This window comes from Anopheles moucheti, chromosome 3 (genome assembly GCF_943734755.1).
Source record: "Anopheles moucheti chromosome 3, idAnoMoucSN_F20_07, whole genome shotgun sequence".
In the NCBI taxonomy this organism is placed as follows: Eukaryota; Metazoa; Arthropoda; class Insecta; order Diptera; family Culicidae; genus Anopheles; species Anopheles moucheti.
Genome location: NC_069141.1, coordinates 83,619,467 through 83,639,456, shown reverse-complemented (window position 1 = coordinate 83,639,456; position 19,990 = coordinate 83,619,467). Strand labels below are relative to the sequence as shown.

Sequence of the window (19,990 nt, the reverse complement as noted above, 5' to 3'; positions counted from 1 at the left end):
CGATTCGGTGCCAAATACCCCACGGCTGCCGGTACAAACGGGATCGTTAGTGAAGTATGTAATTCGGTTCAGCTGGTATCTGGCGGATGCTCATAAACAAAGCAATCCACCACACGGGATGGAGGTGGTTTTGGGCATTGGTACGGTATCGAGATTTATCTAAGCTTCGCGTTGTGGGTCGCAAACATTCGGCTCATTGTCAGATTGAAACATTGCGTGATGATCTCTTTGTTCTAGGGGGTTTGGAAGCGTTCTGAATAAAGGGAGTGTAGAATGTAGAAGGTAGTATATTACGTCTCGAATTATCAAATATCTTTTAGTATATAATCAAATATTTAGCAAGACAGTAGGTTTGTATTTTGGAAGGAAATTCTAAGGACTTTGTCATTTTCCGTATGACTAACTGTTTGGATTAAATTTGTTTCATTTTTTAAAATAATACAATGTTCGGCAGTGAGAGTCAGATAGTTTTGAAGAATTATTCTGGTCACGGCACCAGGCTAAAAATGATGGAAAAGTTAAATGAAAGATAGCCAGTTTATTGGTTATTTGCCAGGATAAGCTTGCATGAATTTGATTTAGCTTCAAACATATTTCTTTGGAATTTACAATAACTAACAGAAATAAGAAACGAATATAAAATAATACATTACAAACGCTCACAAAACATATCTACCGCATTCTGTGAATTCATACTCAAAACGGCCCATAGCTGCCCCATTCATTGCTGCTTCCATTAGCAATACAGGAATAAAATTTCTATTAGCCATCTCGTAAATGTCATCATCTCAATTTTCAAACCGACGCTACAGTGCCGGCTAGTGTCCCTTTAGCCCTTTTTTTGTTGTTGCTGTTGATGTTCCCCGAGCAGTCGGTCGTGTTATTTATGGTGCATTCTATTTATTAGCCAATGGTCAGCCATAAATTTCCGCACCCTATCGGTGCGTTCAGATCGGGCGTTTCGGGCTTATCTGGCGGTGGAAGAACGTGGCGCACGCTTGACCGTAAGAGTTTTTTAATGTGACTCAATTATGGAAAGAGATTACAGTTTATGATCGTTCTGGCTGATATCTTTTTTGAGGAACGATGGTTTGTGTGAGTGGCATGTCTGCAATGTTTATGCATCCAAGTAGGTGGTGGTCAGATTTTTGTTGCTCTTAAAAAAAGGAGCTGTTGGGAGAAAACATAAAGTGAAAGGGACGGTGTAAAATTTGTATTTTTTTCAGTTACTCACAGTACCATTATTAATCACATCAAATATAAAATTTGTTGTTAAAAAACTAATGTAAAAAATGTAGTCCGTTTGGCTTAAGCAAAAACTCTTCCAACCACACAAAACGTTCACTAACAATTGCTGTTCCGAGGGCCATTTGTGGTTTCGTACGCCTTTCAGCAAATTAATAAAATAACAAACCACCGTTCCATTTATCACCACCACCAAAGCCACGCGGCCGTGTGCAGTGACGACATTTAACATTGACCAAACGTACCGTGAGGGAAGGAGCGACTGTTTTCTTTTTACGTTTTGGGACTGTGGTTAAAACGTCGGACATTGCAAATGCAGCGCTATTGTCCCTCGGATAAGTTCGCCACAAAGCGGAAGGCCAGTTTTGAGGATGGTCATTTTTATCCTCTCGGTTTCTGTTGGGTTTTGAAGTGGTTGGCTTTCCGATATTCGTGTAACAGATACGACAGGAGCGAGAGCAGAAAGGATGGACCGGAAAAAGGGGTGTCCTTGTTTTTGGGGTTTTACTGTTTTGCTTTTTTATTCCAAGCGCTTTGCTCATCCTCAGCTTCGCCCGATGGTCGTTTGCATGCAAACAGGCTTCCCCCCGTTTGATGTAAACCAACACAATGGCGAACAATAAGTGGCGCTGCTTCACGTTGCTCGCTCCGTATGGCCCAGCGAGGACCAGCAGTGTGGCAGCGAACTACTCTCGGCTATTGTTCATGTTTGTGGAAAATCCTTAGTTTTAATGTTTTCGGTTTGCGTTCTTCTTGCTGCTTGCGATTCAATATTGAGCTGGTACGCTGGAGAGTTCGTCCAATGTACAGGATGCTCCTGCACTGCTGGTTGGGTGCTGCTGTTTGATTGCAGGACGCGTGTCCTTCCAGCAGTCCAACAGATCCAACAGTGGTGTTTGAGTAGAGGGTTGCAACTAACCGACTGCCGGTCTTACCCCGGGATGAGACACCGGTTAGCGAGGATTGAGAAAAGTAAACCACACAAAGTCATAATTAGTAGAGCGCGCGACAGGCAAGCGTACCGGTACGGGACCATTTCGGTACTGGGATGTGTATTTTGTCTGTTTGTTCTGTGTGCTGCTGTTGTGTTGCTGTCCCATTTTCTTACCTATCGAGATCAGCCAGCTTGCTGACGGTGAGTTTTTATTATCAAGCGGTACTGCATAAATCAATGGAGACATAATTTATGCGCTTAATTTCATATTAATACATTTATTGCTGGAGAGTCCTTTTTCTTCCTCGCAATGGGTGCATTAGTTTCGGAATATTGTGGTGTTTTTTTTTGTTTAATTGAAAAGTAGTAGTTGGTAGATAGTGGAACACGTAATTGGATTATTTAATTATTAATTAAAAGGAGCGTGGCGCTCTGTACATAATCTGCAGATTTAAGCGTAGTGAGAGTAAGTTGTCCTGGAATATTCTCTTTTTTAAGTGTGTCGTTTATAGTACTAGAGTTGCTTAAACATTTTTTGTGACTGGAATTACTTGGAAATAAATCAATAATAAAATAAATGTTCTTTTTAATAAAGGAATGAATGAATATTACTGATCCCAACATTACTTCAACTTCATATTTCCTCGTGCAGTTCCTCGCTTTAAACTGGAACACGGTTCACCTGATTTTTAATGGATACCGAAAAGGTCACGGAAAAACCCAACGAAGACACCAATATTACTTCGAATCGTATCACCATTCCGTCTGCGATAGTTGACTAATATTTTTGTTCCGCATCCTCCCTTTTGTAGCATGAAAACATGCAAAACAATCCTTACGACCATCAAACCACACATTCAGAGATGACCAAAGGATAAGCCTTTATTTTGTTTGTTTATTTGCTTGTGTAAGCAATAAAGCGAAACGGAGCCAAACAAAAAAGGTACCCCTTGGTAAAAGGACCATGCGAGTGTCAGAAGGAAAAGATTAACGGGAAGCGAAAAAGGCGAAAAGACAAAACGGCGTTTCCAAAGTTCGCGATGTCCTTTATTAAATATTTTTATAGCCCTTTTTGTTTTGTCGTGTGGGTAGTGCGCGTTGTCTTGTCCCGCTGTACGGGAAGTTGCATTTGACTTCTCCCGTGGCCTATGTTTTGGCGGTGTGAGATAAAGGTTTGCTGAAGCGGAAGATGGATGGATAGTATCTTTAGCTTTATGCTGCAGAGTGTGTCTGTAACATTTAATATTTGTGTTGTTCGATTGTTGCAAGAGCTCTACCTTTCAACTTTTGTTTAGGTAATATGTTGATCGTTGCGTTTTCTTTATTTATTTGTCAGTATTCGGAGTGAAATCTGTGAGTCCTGTTTTGTAATAGACCACATATGTATACACATTGCACAACGAAGACTTTTAAAATTAAATTTCCAAAGTACAACCAACAAACTAAAACAAACCAATTAAAAAAACTTTACATAGCACTATAATTCAGCGAGCGAGTACAACCACGCGGAATTTAATTATCCACCCATAACTTTACAGCTCGTTCACTAGTTTTGTAAAGCAGCATCGCTTAAGGCGGTCACATTTTTCGCTGTCGCTTCCAATGTGGAGACCGTTAGCAGGGTGGATGTATGGTCGCGTTGGAAACATTGTTTCCTTTTATTGCATTGGGGTTTTATTTGCACTTGTTTTCCGTCCGGTACACCGCTCGCGCTGAAGTGGTAAGGAACCATTTTCCCCAGAACGAGTCAACGACATCTGTCGTCATTATCCATTCATCTCGGTTGATTTTAGACAAAGTTTACGAGTGAGTTAACTACTGGCTAGTGCTGGTACATACTACATCGTTGATGATGGCGGTTGTTTACTTTGACGGGTTGTAGTAGGAATATGTTCTGAATGCGAGAAGGAGGATTTTTTTTTGCCTTCAGTTATAAGAATTTGTTGGTAGACGTGTGGAAATGATCGTCACATCGGCAAGAGCTGCAAAAAAGATCAATTTAAGTAAGAACCTTTCCTCCTGCGTCAAGCCGTATTTTTTCGACTGAAATAATTACCGAAAGTTTTCGGCACAATTGAAACAGAAACAATCTGCCCGCGTTCCTTTCGATCGTGTTTCTAGCGTGTCAGTCCCTTCCAGAGCCACTGTCAGTCCTTTCGTAACGGGGGTATCTGTTTGCTTTGGTTTTAGTTTTGCGTTTTTGCATAATATTCACTATGCGAAAGCACGTACACACCGCCCCACAGGCACGGCACGGAACGTGGTGGGAACATTTCGGTGGTGGGATTTTGTGTGATGCTAGCTGGCTACAACTGGCCAAAACTCGCCCCTTCCGGTTACGCGGTAGTACGAAACGAAACGAAACACAAAAGAAAAAATACAGCACTTTTCGGCGATACACAACCCGGACCCGGAGACAGTTACGGTTAGCCGACAGTTTTACCCGATTTTTATTTAATCCCACTGCCAATCCGGATCCGGACTTGAAGCGGAAGTACCAGTGGAGCACTTCGATTGGGAAGCACGGCACGGGAACGTACGTACTGGCCAATTGGAGTTCAGGCACGCGGGCCAGCAACTCACAGTTCTTAGATTCAATTATCATATTCGTGATGATTGCCTACGGCTTTGCTTAACCGAAACCGAGCCCGGTTCGGTCCGGAAGCTCTTGCATGGAAATTGCCACCGGGAGGATTGGACACACTAAATCCTTTGGGGGGAAAAAAGTAAGAAAAACAAACGACATGCATCAGCATCGAGGGCTAGCTTAAGGGTGGCAAAAGCCAAAGTGAAGCTCATTTGCGTTGCGAATGTATGCGACTCGCGGACTAGGCAAGTGAGTATCGAAGCAGAGAAAAACGGACAAATGAAGTAGCTTGTCCGGTGCGTGATGAGACGGATGATGGGGGGGAGTATTGGGAGTGCAAAGGGGCAACACAAAGTTTTAATTATAACCCTTGAGAAGATGTTAGGCAAGCCTAAGGCCTTATCCCGCTAAGAGTACTCGAATGTTTCGCTGCTTATTCCGAATGGACGTACGCTTCGTTTGCGTGTTTTTTCCTCCTGTTTTCGGTGCGCTCACTAAAGAAAACTATGCACGTTTATGTCAGGGAGGGACCCACCGTTGGGTCACCGACGGTGACAGTGGGAAGAAAACCGGGTGGGGTGAAACGAATGACACAGCCTATTCCGTGGAAAAGGTGTACGTGATCTGCAAGGGAATGTCTTATTTTTAATAAGTGACTTACCGCTTTACCGAGGGCCCGTGCGCGTTCGGCACGGGCGGCAGTTTCGTGCGGGAAAATGGATCGAATCTTCCCACCCTCAGTCGGTCGTGTACGGTGAAAAGCGGATTGTGAGTTGACAGAGTTATCTATCGAGTCCTTCGGCTAGGGATGTACATGGCATTGGGTTATGTGAATCCCGATGCGGTTTCATGTCGATGGTCTATCGTTAAGATGCGATCGGTATCGTGACGTAAATTTGCGAATGAAATAGTGAGTGGATGTGGCGCAGGGTTTTATGCAAGAGTTGCTCTGTTGGGATGAGATCTAATGACTTTTTCCCGTTAGAAAGTGTTATGCATTGTCGGTATATGTGTGCGTATTTGTCCCTGGAATATTCCTCGGATAATGCTTTATTTCGTAATTTTTTCTACAAAATAAACGAACATTTGAAAATATTTTATATTAAGTAGTGATAATGACAAACCCTGCTTAGAGCCACCATATTGGTTTCGCAAGAATTATTTTGAAGAATTTTTATAATACTTCAATTAGGGTTTTATTTAAGTGAGCTCCACTATTGTCAAACCTATAATATTACATTTATGCCCCAACGCCATTTTGCTCGAGTCAGCGCCAGAAGTATCAATAGACAAAATAGTTTTTCTTTATCCATAATTCTGATTTTTTACCAAGAATTAGGGAGGTTCTACTATTACTCGCCATAAAATGTTCTGGGATAGAACTATAAATTCCACATAATTCCTTCTGTTTAGTATTGAAATTACTAATCATTCATAGGTTTAGAGATGAATATCTCTGTTGGATCTTCTGCTCCGAGGAGCCAAGGAAAACAAAGAAAAAGGCGGAGTTCTTAAAATTCATTAATGTTTTAATGAGTTTGAACTGATAACTACTCACTTAATCTAAGAGTTATTTCTAGCAAAATTCATAACTTAAAAGGTATAGGCCATCTGACACGTTTACTCCAAACTGCGCACCCATGCAGAACTTTTTCACATTTTAAAATTTCCCAATTCCCAATTCCAGGTGGGAACGTTGGCTAGTTGCGATATTTATCGGTTGTTTGTATCGTTATTTACTTTCACAGCGGTTTGGCGGGTAACTGGTTTGAGGTGGGGTGCATGAACGAGGTGATAGTTTGTTTGGGAAAACATTAGCCTACCTTACCACCCGTTTCCAATCCACTCGAGCACTTGCCGTCCGATAGCTCGTGTTGGTAGCTACTGGTGGAAGGAACCGAACATTCACTTCACTCGTCCATCAGGCGAGTCGTCTGCCACACGCCGGAAGTTTATCGATGCTAACTGATTTTACAACTCGCTCTCGGTGGTGCAGAACGTTCTAACGTGCTCACGGCCGAACCGGTGCGCTAGGGATGCTGCCACAGGACGAAATGGGCAACACGGAAGTATATATCCGGCTATGGGTATGGCCATTAAATTGATCCTTTGCCACTTGCACGTCGAACGGGATGCAGCTCGTTAGAAGGGCCGTTTGTCCTGGAAGCGGGCAGTTTAGTTTTGGGAAGTTTTATAGCCCTGCGAGCCATTTGTAAATGATCGAAATTAGTTAAATGTTCCATTGCCGGAGTGAAATTAATTACCATCGGTGTGGCCATATTTCGTTCCATTTGATGGGCAGATATCCGGTCTGTGATAGGGGTTTGGCTTCCGTCTTTTTAGTGTGTTTTATTTGCTTACCAATAATTGTGCCAGACGCGTGTAAGGTGAAACTATCGAACTATCGATAATGGAATGAACTCGCTTTCGAGAGTTGTCGATTGGGAGCTATGGCTTCCTGTTGTAAAGGATGTTGGAACGTTGCAGTTTTTGTGTGCTGTGTTGTGAGGATATTGCGTTTTGTGATGAAGATAAATTATAGAGTAGAGAATTGGAGGTATCGTAATTGAATTTAATAAGAAATTGATTTTTGCATAGAAAAATTGCATCAATCAGTGCCTTTGAAACTGTTTATTTCATCGTACGTTTCTCCAGTTATTAAATATTAAATGTAAAATATGCTTAATTTAATACAACCTTAATGCTGATATCACGAATTATTTATTGTTCCTTTGCACAGGTCCAACGGCCGAGGAGGGCAATGCAACCGCAGGTTCAGCAAACGGTGGCAATGAGCAACAGCAGCTGGGTGGTAAATCGGTGGCGACGGCTCCCGGGTCGGCTACGATGGTATCGAACGCGTCCACCATGGTCACCACCAGCGGGGCAACAATTCTAAGCGGGCTGGAAAAGTCCGGCGTTACCATCTCGGCCGAAGCATCCCGTGCGCTGCAATCTCACGCCCTGCAGATCGCTCATTCGCAGATCGTAACGACCAGCCAGAGTCCGGCCACCGTTACCGTGGCCACCTCACAGCATCAACAGCAGCAACAGCACAGCAACATCATCCTGGTCCGTGGTTCACGCTCCGAAAACGGGCAGATTATACTGCAAAACACGCACGAACTGTTGAGCCTGCTGAGCGATGAGGATAAGCCGATCTTCCTGCAGCACCAGCGTCTCACAACGAACAGTGCCGGTGCGACCATCACGAAGGCACACGCTACCAAAACGCTGACCGAGTCCGGTACCGGTGGGGCTAGTACGATCCTGTTCCAGCCGGCCATTAAGAGCGGTACGCTGGAGGGTATCAGTGGTGGCGGTAGTACGATTCTGCTGCAATCGGACGCACTCAAGAAAGGTACCACGCTGGAGGTGGGCACATCGTCCGCATCGGGCAGTACCGGTGGGCCGATCTTTCTACAGCAACGGTTGAGCAAAAATGGCACCGAAGGTCCGATTCTGTTGCGCACGCTTAAACGACTTGATAAATCGCAGTCGATTTTGGTGATTCGGAATGCCACCACGGCCGGTACGGTTGCAACGGCCGGCAGTACGATGGTGGCGGCTTCGGCCGCTGCTTCCGGCGGTATCTCGGTGTCGACGGCCGGTGGTGCCACGCTGGCCAAAGTGAAACCGATTTCGACGCCTACAACGACGGTGGTCACTGTGACGGCTGCTCCGGTCGGTGCCGGCAATGTCGGCGGTGCAATCGCGCGGCGCGTGCAGGAGGAAGCGGAAGAGAAAAAGGAACCGGTCGTGGTGGCGAAGGTAGTCCACAAGACGAACAACATGCCGTTGGGAACAGGTAAGTGGATTGCAAATAATGGAGTTCTCTGGAGTTAATTTATTGTGAACATTTCTTATTCTTTTGACCATAATAATTGTCTTGACGCTACTATAACCTAAGCAGACAATTATTAGAGCTATAGTCGCAAAAGTGTTATTATTGACATTAATTTTAAATCTGATGAGCAAGCAGTGAGTTAATAATATTCTTAAGAATTTTTGAGACATATACGTTCTGAGACCTCTTATCGATATTGTAAGGGTTGCAAGATTTTTAATATCATTTATGTTGTCTTTGGACGGAGTCTAGATCACTGTCCTTTTCAATTAAATAAGGACTCCGTAAATATGGTAAATAGTGGAGTTTTAGACAATAAGTTTAAGCTATTGTATACAATTCCACAATTGCTATCTTGAGATATATTTGTCGATACGGCCAGGCCGTTCTAACGAAACAAAAAAAAAAAAAATCTTGAGATATACCAGTTATGTCTAAACATTAACTGTCACCCTGCAAGAAACGACGAAGATTTGACATTAGAATATTCAGCAGAGAGTACAGGAATTAGTTAACTGTCAGCAACATAAAATCCACTGCGATTTGCATGCTCCTTTTTTGAATCAGCATTGGTAATGAATCACTGCGCACTAACAGGTGTTCACATGTATCACTGCATTATGTTTGCCTTTTTCGTTAACGGAAGAAATATGATTCTTCCCATCGAAAAGCTATCATTGCATCCCAGACACGTTCCGTTTCTTCGGCGATGCGAGGGTTTAATATTTGCCGTCTCGACACCCACTCATTGCAACGTTAATAATTCACCGGCAAAAGTATTGATCGGCGTCGGCAAAAAACGGGGGAAAAAGGGTAACCCACCGTACTCCAGGACCGAGCGTACAGGACTCCTGGTCTCAGTCATCATTACGATCTCCGAAACGTAATCAATGGTTCGGTGCTGTGAACTTTTGTGCTGCAAGTCAAACACCTCATAAATTATGAACCAAAACCCAGGCAGTTGGGGACGCGAAAAACAATACAGCAAAGAAACATAAATCACCAAATTGCACTCGCGTGACGTGCCGATTTGGAGTGTGTACGTTGTTTGTTCCATGTTCTCTCTTTCCTTTTTTTTTGTTCGTCCAAAAACGGATTTATCTGGCTGGGTTCTTGATAGTTGGTTTGTGTGTGTGTATCCCTGTTTGTGTACCGCGAACGGATAACAACGATAACCTACCCCCTGAGCGGCTGTTAATGGGCGGGTGGATGCAGTTGGGGTAAACAGAGAAAAAAATACGTAAAATTGATTTCGTTTTCTTCTTTCGGTTGCGGACTAACGGAAAAAAACAACCAAATTAATTCAACACACTTTTGCTCACACTGGCCCACCAGTGTCAGCCAATGCGAGCGAAACCGGCGTGAAGCGAAGGAAACAGCAGCACTACATCAAAAACAATCGATAAAGAAAACAGGGAGTGAAATAGAAAATAAATCCTTTAACGCTTCGTTTGGTGCCACCTTCGAGTGTGTGGCAGCAAATATCAAAGCTACGCTTTTGTGCCGGGTTCGGTTTTCACAAACTGCCGGGTCCACCAGAGACAATAAAGGAAGAGAAATATGCGATCACAATTGCTTCGATTTGTTTTTTTTCTTCTTTCTCTGTTGGTTGAAGCGCACCATTCCTATCGGACACTCGAAAAGAAGTTGCCGTTAAGGAAGTGATTTTTGGTACAATCGACGCTGGGATTCCTTTTAACCGAGGGGCAGACACAGATGGGAAGGCTGAAATGAGGCGTAAAGGTTGCTGAATAAATTGAACAAAATCGTTTCTTTGAAGCGATGGGTTTCGGAATTGGATTCGTTCAATAGCGAGTCCGTGCGCCTAGCGGAACGTTTCGAGTAGCGCTTAATTCATCGTTTACGTTTTGTTTTTTCCCCGTAGACGACAAACACCAGCAAAAGTGGTAGCGAAACGCGAGGAAGAAAAAAATAGAAACTCTTTCTCTCGACCCTACTTGAGCCCGATAATGAGTGTAACGAGACAGTGATCGGTGGTAGGGTTGGTTTTCGCTCGCTGGGTGAGCAATGGGTGACACACCGGGTTGGTTGTCGTGTTTGGTGGCAAGCACGACAGCGATTGATCAGCCCAGGAACATGCTTTTCGACACGATATTTGTCAACCCTTGTTTTGCACGGTAGGCTGTTTAAGCGCGGACTACAGAAGGGGTAGCAACAATAACACGAAATGAAAAATATCTTCGCCTATGGTAAGGGGGAGTTTGAAAAATGGTTCGATAGGAAGGAAAAAAATAAATTTGTTAGTAGATTCGACGGTCCCTAGGAAAGAGCTTTTTGAGAGGGTTTTTCATGAAGTATAAATAAATATTCAACCGATGGAATGGTTGAAACCTGGTGGAATGGAATGGTTGGGAAAATGAATAAACTTTCTGGAATTTCCTTGAGAACTGAATAAAATCAAGGAATTCTTGAACCATTTGACGTGTTATATATAGTAGCGAATTTAATATCAAGCGTTAAAATACACGGGATTCAATCACAATAAATAAGTGTAAAAAGCATTAATGAAGCTCTCAATGAAGTTATATGAGATGAAATATGAAATGGATGAGATCCTTTCACAATAGTGAGTTGACAATAGTGAGGTCGTCACTCGCCACTTTAGTGACCATCTCTTTCTGTTAAACTTATGTCAGCTGTATTGTTTATCAATTTACAATTTTCTTGCCTTCTTGATAAGAAATCTCACGGTACGAGAAACTGTCTACATGGCAAATTGTACTTCCACTGTCCACGTACGCAGTATCAAAAACCACCCTTATTTACAACACCATTCTGTTCGTTTCAACACGCGCTGCCGTCCCCAATCTTTACGGCCACTTTCCCACCGAAACCCAAACGGACGAACGAACGAACTCATCGTTCATTGTCAGTTGTCTTTTCCAGGCCAGTGAAAAGGACAAATATTATTAAATAAAATCATCACGAGAAACATCTTGAGCGCCAACGATAGCTTTTCTTGCGCCGTGTTCGAGAAGCTGGAACCGTACCGGAGTCAGGGAACAATTTGTCAGGCTCAGCAGGCAAGTGCAAGTGCAAAGTTCAATTGCAACCACTTGGCAAACGACGTCTCGCAGGCCTTTGGTAGGTAGTTTTTCGTGTCGATACCACCAAGAGGAGCATCAAAATATTGTACCATCGAATGTGTCTATTGGCTGGCTCCATTCCGTACCCTTATAGCTACGGGCAGTATCGTAGGATGTTGAAAATCAACCGAGAAAAATGGAACCGTAACGATGGGTTTGTCTAGCAGTGGCCAAGCGTACCGAAGGCAGATGATGCAGGGAAACGTTTCTAGCTATGTACAGTCAGTAGTCAGCAGTTTTTGTTTCCCTTTTCGTGGTAAGTTCTGATGCGCTTGCAGAAAGTATCTTTGCGAGTTACCATTGATTGCCCGTGGTGAATAACTAATAAAGAGACGGAGAAGAAAGAACATGTGGGATAAAGAAAGTTTTAAGATAAGTTAAGTTTTTGGGGACCTAGGGCAGTAAAGTTTGGGATAACAATGCATGTGCTTGTGGGTAAAACAACAAAAAACTAGTTTTCAATATTTTTATGATGTTACAAAAGTATTGCAAGATTGTTGCCAGATGCTTCTGGTGTCGCTTCGTTATGTTCACATTTAGTATTCATTTTTCCTTCGTCCATCGTTATGACGCTGGGAGGATTTGTTTCGCAACATGTTTTCTCGTTTCTTTCCAATCGTATGCGAATGCCATCCCTGGCCCTTTGTGAGTCCTTAGGCAGCCTTCTCACGTATGGTGAGAAAATCCTACTTTATCAATTTTAGAGCGTAAACCATAAGCACGAGCAGAAGGGAAATTGAATTACTAATATGCTGCTAGCGAACCGGCCTGCCGGCCTGGTCAGGCGAGCAGAGGCGACCTTCGCCAGAACAGTTTCCCAATGTCCGCCATCCCTGTTTCCATCGCAACGGTCGAGGAAGAAAAAAAAATGAAACCAATGGACACCATCAATACCACCAGCGCAATAATCTTCATCATCGTTGGTGTCATTATCGACACCATCAGCGCTGGAACCATTCAGGACTCGTTCTGGCGTTGCCTTCGATTGCCGAACGACGAACCGGGAGCAACCAGTCAATTGGTTTTATCACTTCCTTTTTCACCGTCACCGCTTTTTTTCTCGACCTTTCCCCTTGCGGTGTGCTTTTTTTTCTCTCCTGTGGTTGCTTAGTGTGCTTTTCTTTTTCACACTTCCGCTAGCACAACCACGCACACACACCCACCCACACACATGTTCAAGGGCAGACGGTGTCGATGGTGTTCGGATTCCCGGCCGGACCCTAGGCAGTTCTTTCGATACCAATTTGGCGTGCTAATGAATTAACTTGTCTAAATAAGAAATAATTAGTACATGCGATCGGTTGTGGTGGTTGTCGTCTGGTTTGGAGTTTCTTACACTTTGGTCAACCGTGCACACACGGTTGCATGTTTGGCCTCCAGGGTAAGGATTCAATTTGCTAGACTGTCGGCCGACTGGGCCGGGCTTCCGGTTGCCAATCAATAATTAATCGAATTTTGTTCGCTTCCATTCCCCGGTTCGGATCGGCGCTGGGTACGGTTTGATGCGATGAAAACAATAAATGTGCGGGATGTGTTAGTTTTTATTTCATTGCTAGTTTATGTTATTCTTTCTCTCGATCGCGTTGGCATATCCTTTTTCTTCTTCGTATGGCAGTGTTTCGTGCGTACAAATTTCCATTAGGTGTTGATTACGTATTCTGTGGGTTCAAGGTGATTGATGCAGGAGTGCAGTAGTGGAGGATGATTTTGTATTTTTTTTTCAAATGTTTAAAATTTTGGCTTTCGGTTTATATTAAAATGTTGAGTGAGCTAAATACTATTTTATTGACTGCCAATAAGTCAATTAAATAATACACAAATTGAATGCGAAAGAGAAATTTCGAATGTTTTCGATTAGGTGTATATTCCACAATTCTTGTTGGTCTATTAAATCTATTTAGATTTCTGTAGCAGTTTAGTTGGTAAATTCATTTCCGCCGTATTCCTGTTTCAAATGAATAAGTAAATACCTTATTTGAGTAAATACCTTATATACCTTATATGAAAAATCCTCTAGACCGAAATATCAATAAAAAAAACGGAAGGATTCATTTAAGGACTCTTGAAAATAAAACCATTATCAAACACAGTTTTTTTGAGGGATCGTGCAAACAAGCTAACCATACACACCCCTGTGTGACCTTTTCCAAAATTACTCACCATAGCTCTAACAAGTCTTAATTTCTTGTCAACATAATCTCCACAAGTGCGAGGTCCGCATAGCTAACTTGGTTGCATGTAGTAGCGCGTGTAAATCTCTCCAAACAAATCTCTGAAATCCCCCCCCCACCCCCCCTCTGGCCATACGCCCACCCTGAAACGGTTCCGCTCCGTCTCGGTGCTCGGTGGGGGCATTTAGGAAGAAAGGATACCACTTTTCTGGCCCTCTGACCCGTGGCCCCTACTCGTCAACAGATGACCTGCAGTTAATTTGCGATCATCATCTGTGTCGTTGTGAGACGTCCTTCGGGTGAATCACAAGTCCAAAGGTCAGAAGAAATGGGATCTCCCGGTTTTTTGGGGACCGGTGCAGACGGCTAGGCACGCACCCGAACGAGCCGACCTTTCGTCACTTATCTGTCAGACTCCGTCATCACTCATCACAGCGGGCTGTGGGTTTTTGGCTGAGCGGGAGTCAAGAAAATGACCTTCGCATCCGCATCAGCACAGCACACAGCCCCGTTCGCCGTATCCATTATGGCACATTCAAACGGGCCTGCCCCTTCCGGGAGGAAATGAGTTACATGAAGACATTCCCTGACAATGGGGCAATTTAAACCTTTTCATCCGTTGACGATGGTTGGTCGGCATTGTTTGGTGTGGGGTTTGGTTTTTCGTTCGGAGTAATATTTCTAGCCAATTTGTGCTGTTACTTCACCGGTTCTTTCACGCTTATCTCATGAGTGTTCTTTTTTTCCCTCCTCGTTCTTTCACTTCGACGACGAAAGCGATACGTTCTGTGAGGCTACTGCGTTTAAGCGTGTTAGTTTCATTGAATGTAGGTTGATGGATGTGTTTTTCCGAGCGAGGAGGTCGGTGTTTACAAGCAAAAGGAAAACATTGGATAAGATCAGTCGTCATTGGGTAGAAAGCGAACCGGTTAGTTGGTTGCACACTGGTGATGATGATGATGATGATGATGGTGATGCAATCCCGTCGTCCAGGTCAAGTCCGATGGCAATCGTCATCAGCATCGCTTCATCGCACCGAACGCCTTCATTATCGGGGATTTTGTCATTTTCTTCGCACTGTACGTCCCGTCCCGGGAGCGGGACATTGGACGCTCGAGGACTTATGAAACGCTACCGCTCATCCAGTAGCGCCTGGCAATCAGCGGAGAAAGAAAAACAAGTGTGCACGAGGGTAAGCGGAAAAAAAACAACCAACGGATCAAAAGATCCCGCACTGTCCCGAAGGAGGGAAGTCAGCTCTTGAAGTACAAAAATACAGCAAAACCATCCCATCGACATGACAAAAGCGCGAACAAACGGACGAAGCTTATGACATTACTTCGCCCATTAAAGACTAATTAGCTTTACACTTTTGTTCCGTTCGCCGCTTGCGCCTCGACAGTGGATTAATTTTGTGCAAGCATCATCTTGTGACGGTGAAGGCGTTTGCGATGGGCCACACCGTGTGCTACCCAAGAAGTCGACGATGGCACTAGGTGGGTTGTGATTTTTTATTATCCCTCCACCGGTTGGAACCCATCCATCCATCCATCCAGCGGGGACGTCCAAAGTTGCAACCCGGACGCACCTGGGGGTGAGCGAGTTCGTGAAGCGCAAGTCGGTGGAAGCGGATCATTTATCAATTATCAGGTGGTGCAGGTGAAAATTTCGTTTTAAAGCGGTTCTGTCCCCCAGCTGCTCATTATAGCACCGCCCGGTCGTGCACGTACAGCACGCGATGAGCAGAATAATGGCCGAATTTTACGACGAAGTTTTCTGAAGCTTAATGAGAGCCGAAACCATCATCATCTTACAGCGCCAAGGGAGCGGCGTTGAGTGTGTGTTCGGATAATGAAGAGTTGGCATATAAAAATTGAACAAGCGAAACAAGAGATCCAATTTCAAGGAGCTACATTGTCATACGCTTGTGACAGCGTTGCGTTGTGGTGGAAAGTTTTAATTGTGTGTGTTTTTCGTACTGAAGAGGTACTTCAAGAGGATATTTTTATGACAAAAAAGAGATGATAAGTGATCCTAAAAACAAAGCAAAAGATGTTGAGAGAAAGCCGAATCCTTTCTGTTGGGATTAACGATTATAATTCTCCGAAGTTGCAGAGCAGACGATTCACGATAATATTCCCATCAATCGTCTCCCTTCCCGGTATGTCTAGTGCACTTGATTTCGTCTACAGGTACTTGAGATGGTCCATTTAACCTTTGTGACGCTTTCATTTTCACTTGCTTCCTTTAATTTTCCGAGAAGGTTATCGGTGGCTGTCTGGAGGAAAAAAGTTATAATTTGATATAACTATATATAAAAAAAATAAAAAGTATATTAAAAAAGTATAAAAGTAGTAAAATATATAATATTATTAACGAAAAGGAATATAAACCCCTGTATCTTTTTGCTTGTAATACTGATCATTTGAATGCTTTATACCAACCTGTGCAACCTTTTTTAACGAGTCCAATACAATTCTGTCAACTCTCCTCTTCAGTTGTCCACTTTTCTTCGGGGTCATTCACTTTGTGATGCGTTTTTTTTTTCATCTCTTCATCGTTTCAAGTTGACCATCATTTGCCAGCCGAAGGTACGCTGGAAACTGTTTATAAAAATAGAAAACCAGTCAAGTGGAAAACCGTTCCATTCTTGGTGCCGGCGGGGGGGGGGGGGGGGGGGGGGGGGAAGCGATCCCGGGTGCAAGTGCAATGGGCGTGTGGCGACAAATTAAAATTCAAGTCGCATCTCGAGGACACTAATTACTTAAGCCAGCGTGTACCGGCGTAACCGTAGGCCGATGAGAGCGGACCAACGATGCTGACGATGCTTCAGATAATTCGTGTTCTGCCCGATAGGGCGGACCGAACCGAAGAAAACGAATGGGAAGGAAAAAAAATGTTATTAGTTTTTCCGCATGCCCTCCCACGGTTCGGTGCTGTTTGGTGAAGGATCTCCACATGGATAAGCCCGGGGATCCCACCGGGATGCGCGACAATGGGATGGATATTTCTTCGCCGTGTTCGGTAAATCGTTGTTAATTAAATTATCAACTTTGGCTACGGACGAAAAGAAGCCATGGTTCGCAACACTGTTCCTCGCTCGCTATCGCTTCCTTCCGAACGCGAAGAAATGAGACATTTTTACCCATTTTACATTATTCGTTCACCTTGTCGCTTCACCTCCCAGGGCTCAACCTTGCGACCTTCAATTTCACCGGACCGCGAGGCATTTATCTTTTATGGCAAACGAATGAACCGCCGTCGCACACTCCCCCACCCCGGCAAGAAAAGGCGGCCGAAAAATGGCCGCGACATGATGACGGTGCTTAACGAAATTGAATGGAATAAACGGAAAGGCTGATGCGAAACGAAGCGAGAAACCAACGAATCTTTTCTCGCTTCTACTTGAAAGGGGATGGGGGGCGGTGGAAAATGGGCAACCAAAATGCTTGGGAAAAGTCCATCACCCTCCCACCCACCAGACGAGCACCGGTGCGCTGGAGTGTCGTGGGTGATGGTCATTCAATTTGCTCGGAAGAATGCCGCGTGCCGCCGGCCGTTTGGCCGAGGAAAATGACTCCTGCTCATGGTGGGGCACCTAAACAAAACCTCCCCAGAGATGGACCGGAACGGGAAATAGATTTTCAGCAAGATGAAGCGTAAAGCGCAAGCGGTTGGTTCGAGGGGGAGGGTTCTGGGGTGGTTTGGTTATGCTCACGGAGCTTTCGGGCTTTATTTTGATTTATGGCTACAGATACGAAGGCTTGTTGCGATGCTAGCGCGGATGTTACGGCAATGAGTGATGAGTTTTCCATTCACCGTGGAAATCATCCGGGGCAGCAGCGGACTTCAGAAGCAGTAGGAGGTGATTTCCGTTTTACTCGTGCGGAAATGAGGCGGACACTCGGAAGCTGTTTTATGTCTGTTTGCTCCTTGTGTTTTCCTCTTTTTTTCTGATAAGGCTTTCCTTCCGCTACTTCTACTCGCCCACGTTGGTTAATCTCACTGCAAATAGGAAGGATTGTGCAAATGAAGCTCGGTGGAAGAGGAGGAGGCTCCTTGCGAGATTATCTGATGGGATAAAATATCGATCGTGTGCAGGTTAAGCGGAAGGTCTCGGTTGGAACGAAAGTCCGTGTAAGAAGACCATTTCTTCCTGACGTCGGGCAATCATTTTGAGGAGTGTAAATCTCGTTGATTAAATTCCGAAAGATAAATGTTTGCCTGTTGATTTTTGTTGGCGCGCGAGAATGGTTCGGGAGCGACTAGGGGACTGGGATGGATCGGTTGGTCGTGGCGGAATGAGGTATAATAATTGTAAAATGTTCGAACATATTTTTGTTTGGATGTGCATTATAAAACGGGTATTAAACGATACTGACAGCGATTACAAATTGCTTGGCATGAGAAATATGATTTAATTATCCAGCTTTTGCTTATTTATTTGCTGAGATTAGCGAAACAAAACTGTTTTTTGCTAGTATTTAAAGTATGAAATTAAATAAATAAAAGTAATTTAAGTAAACTTTCGTCGAATATTTGTAAAATGTGATAAGAAAAAAAAATGCAAGCCTATCGGTTTACAAGATTTCATTGAATTTTCGAGACGGATGATTGTCCTGAGGGTTTATAGTTTGATTGAATTTCCCGAATTTCTTATAAATTTTATGTGTTATTATAATTCAGTTCTACCACAAAATTGGCTGAGTTTTTAGTCGTGGACCTCCTTTGGGGGGTACCAGTTACTGCTAGTGGGGAATAAATTTTGAAGTTTTGGGCAGGAATTTTCAATTTCGTCTAAAGCGACATTTAAACTTAAACCACCAAGTTCGGTGCTGTTAGTTCCCAACAAAGACCAGTTTCGTTTTATGCAGTTGGTGGTCTTTTATGTTGTCGGAAAATTTCAAAGCAACAGTCAATATCTAGCAGATTCATTGATTGGTATTGGCGGTAATGGTGCTTGATGCCCTGTGCCGAAAGACAGTTGATTGGAGAAGTAAACATCAATCGAAAATACATAAAACTGAAATGAGTTGAGCTTTGGGGTATGAGAGAGCGCCAAGAACAATGGTTTGATGTTTTTGTTACAAAAAAAAACGAAAGTTTCACCACTGAAATTGGTCCCGAGTGCATTTCTGGGGCGGAGTTTTCGGTAGAAGTTTTGGTTAAAGTTTGAAGCGTTGAGTTGAATTTCTAATTTCAAATTGGTTGTTTTTACGTGTGGAAGTATTTGAAGAGATGTTTATTTGAATTTGACAATAAATTTTCATGATCTTTTGAACATAAATGTAGGTTGAAATATTGTCAAAATTGTAAAGAATGTTCTTTCGAACCTCGATTATTCTTATGCGAGTGAAATATTTATGGCGTCTGAGTGCATTTTAAATTATCTTTATTGTCAACAAGCTCGTTAAAGTGGGTGTTAAATTCCACTTGACCCTCCGCGCAAACACTTTCTGATAAAGCCATAAAGTCTATCCTTTATGTCGTCGTCCATTTCGCTGCCAGAAAGCAAATGGCCCCACGAAACCGGAAACCTTTTAATAACTTGATAAAAAGTTAGGCGTTTTGTTTTGTGGCCAGTACCAGACAATGATGATAAACTTTATGTGTTAACGCGTTGGTTAATAATGGCATTCGATTGGTACGGGAGCAAACGTAAAAGGAAACGGAAGCATCCTCCCCACGCCCGCAGAAAAAGAACTTGGTTTGTCAATTGGTTTTTTTTTAGAGAGGACTTTTTGTCCACACTAAAGCACTGTAAGGAACGCGTGCGGTGCCGGAAGTTCGGAAAGAATATTGACACAAAACTTTTAAGCTAAGTCTAAGCAGGGGAAAGACTTGAAGGGAGGGATTTCGCTTCCGGTTTTTTGGAGGATGCCATGTAATAAAATGAATTGTTTTCTTGCTGTCCCATCCCTTATGGTGGTTGACCTTTTTATGAGGTTTCTATGAAAATTTTTATCTGGCTCTGGAAGTCGTTGAGGGGCAAGGGCAATGTTTTTGTGTGTCTTAAAAGCCGGTAAAGTGGCTGCTTGTATTTTATGTGGTTAATTTCGTAAGACATCATTAAGATAATTTGTGTGTGTGGATGGATGG

General features: G+C 43.4%; 1 protein-coding gene across 1 annotated transcript in view; it reads left to right on the top strand.

The window, feature by feature from the left end:
• Positions 1–19,990, top strand: part of LOC128303064 (uncharacterized) — a 123,580-nt gene that overhangs the window by 12,741 nt on the left and 90,849 nt on the right. Inside the window, exon 2 of the mRNA XM_053039918.1 lies at positions 7,507–8,574. Within this exon, the coding sequence (XP_052895878.1) occupies positions 7,507–8,574 (1,068 nt within the window). The remainder of the gene's footprint in view (positions 1–7,506; positions 8,575–19,990) is intronic.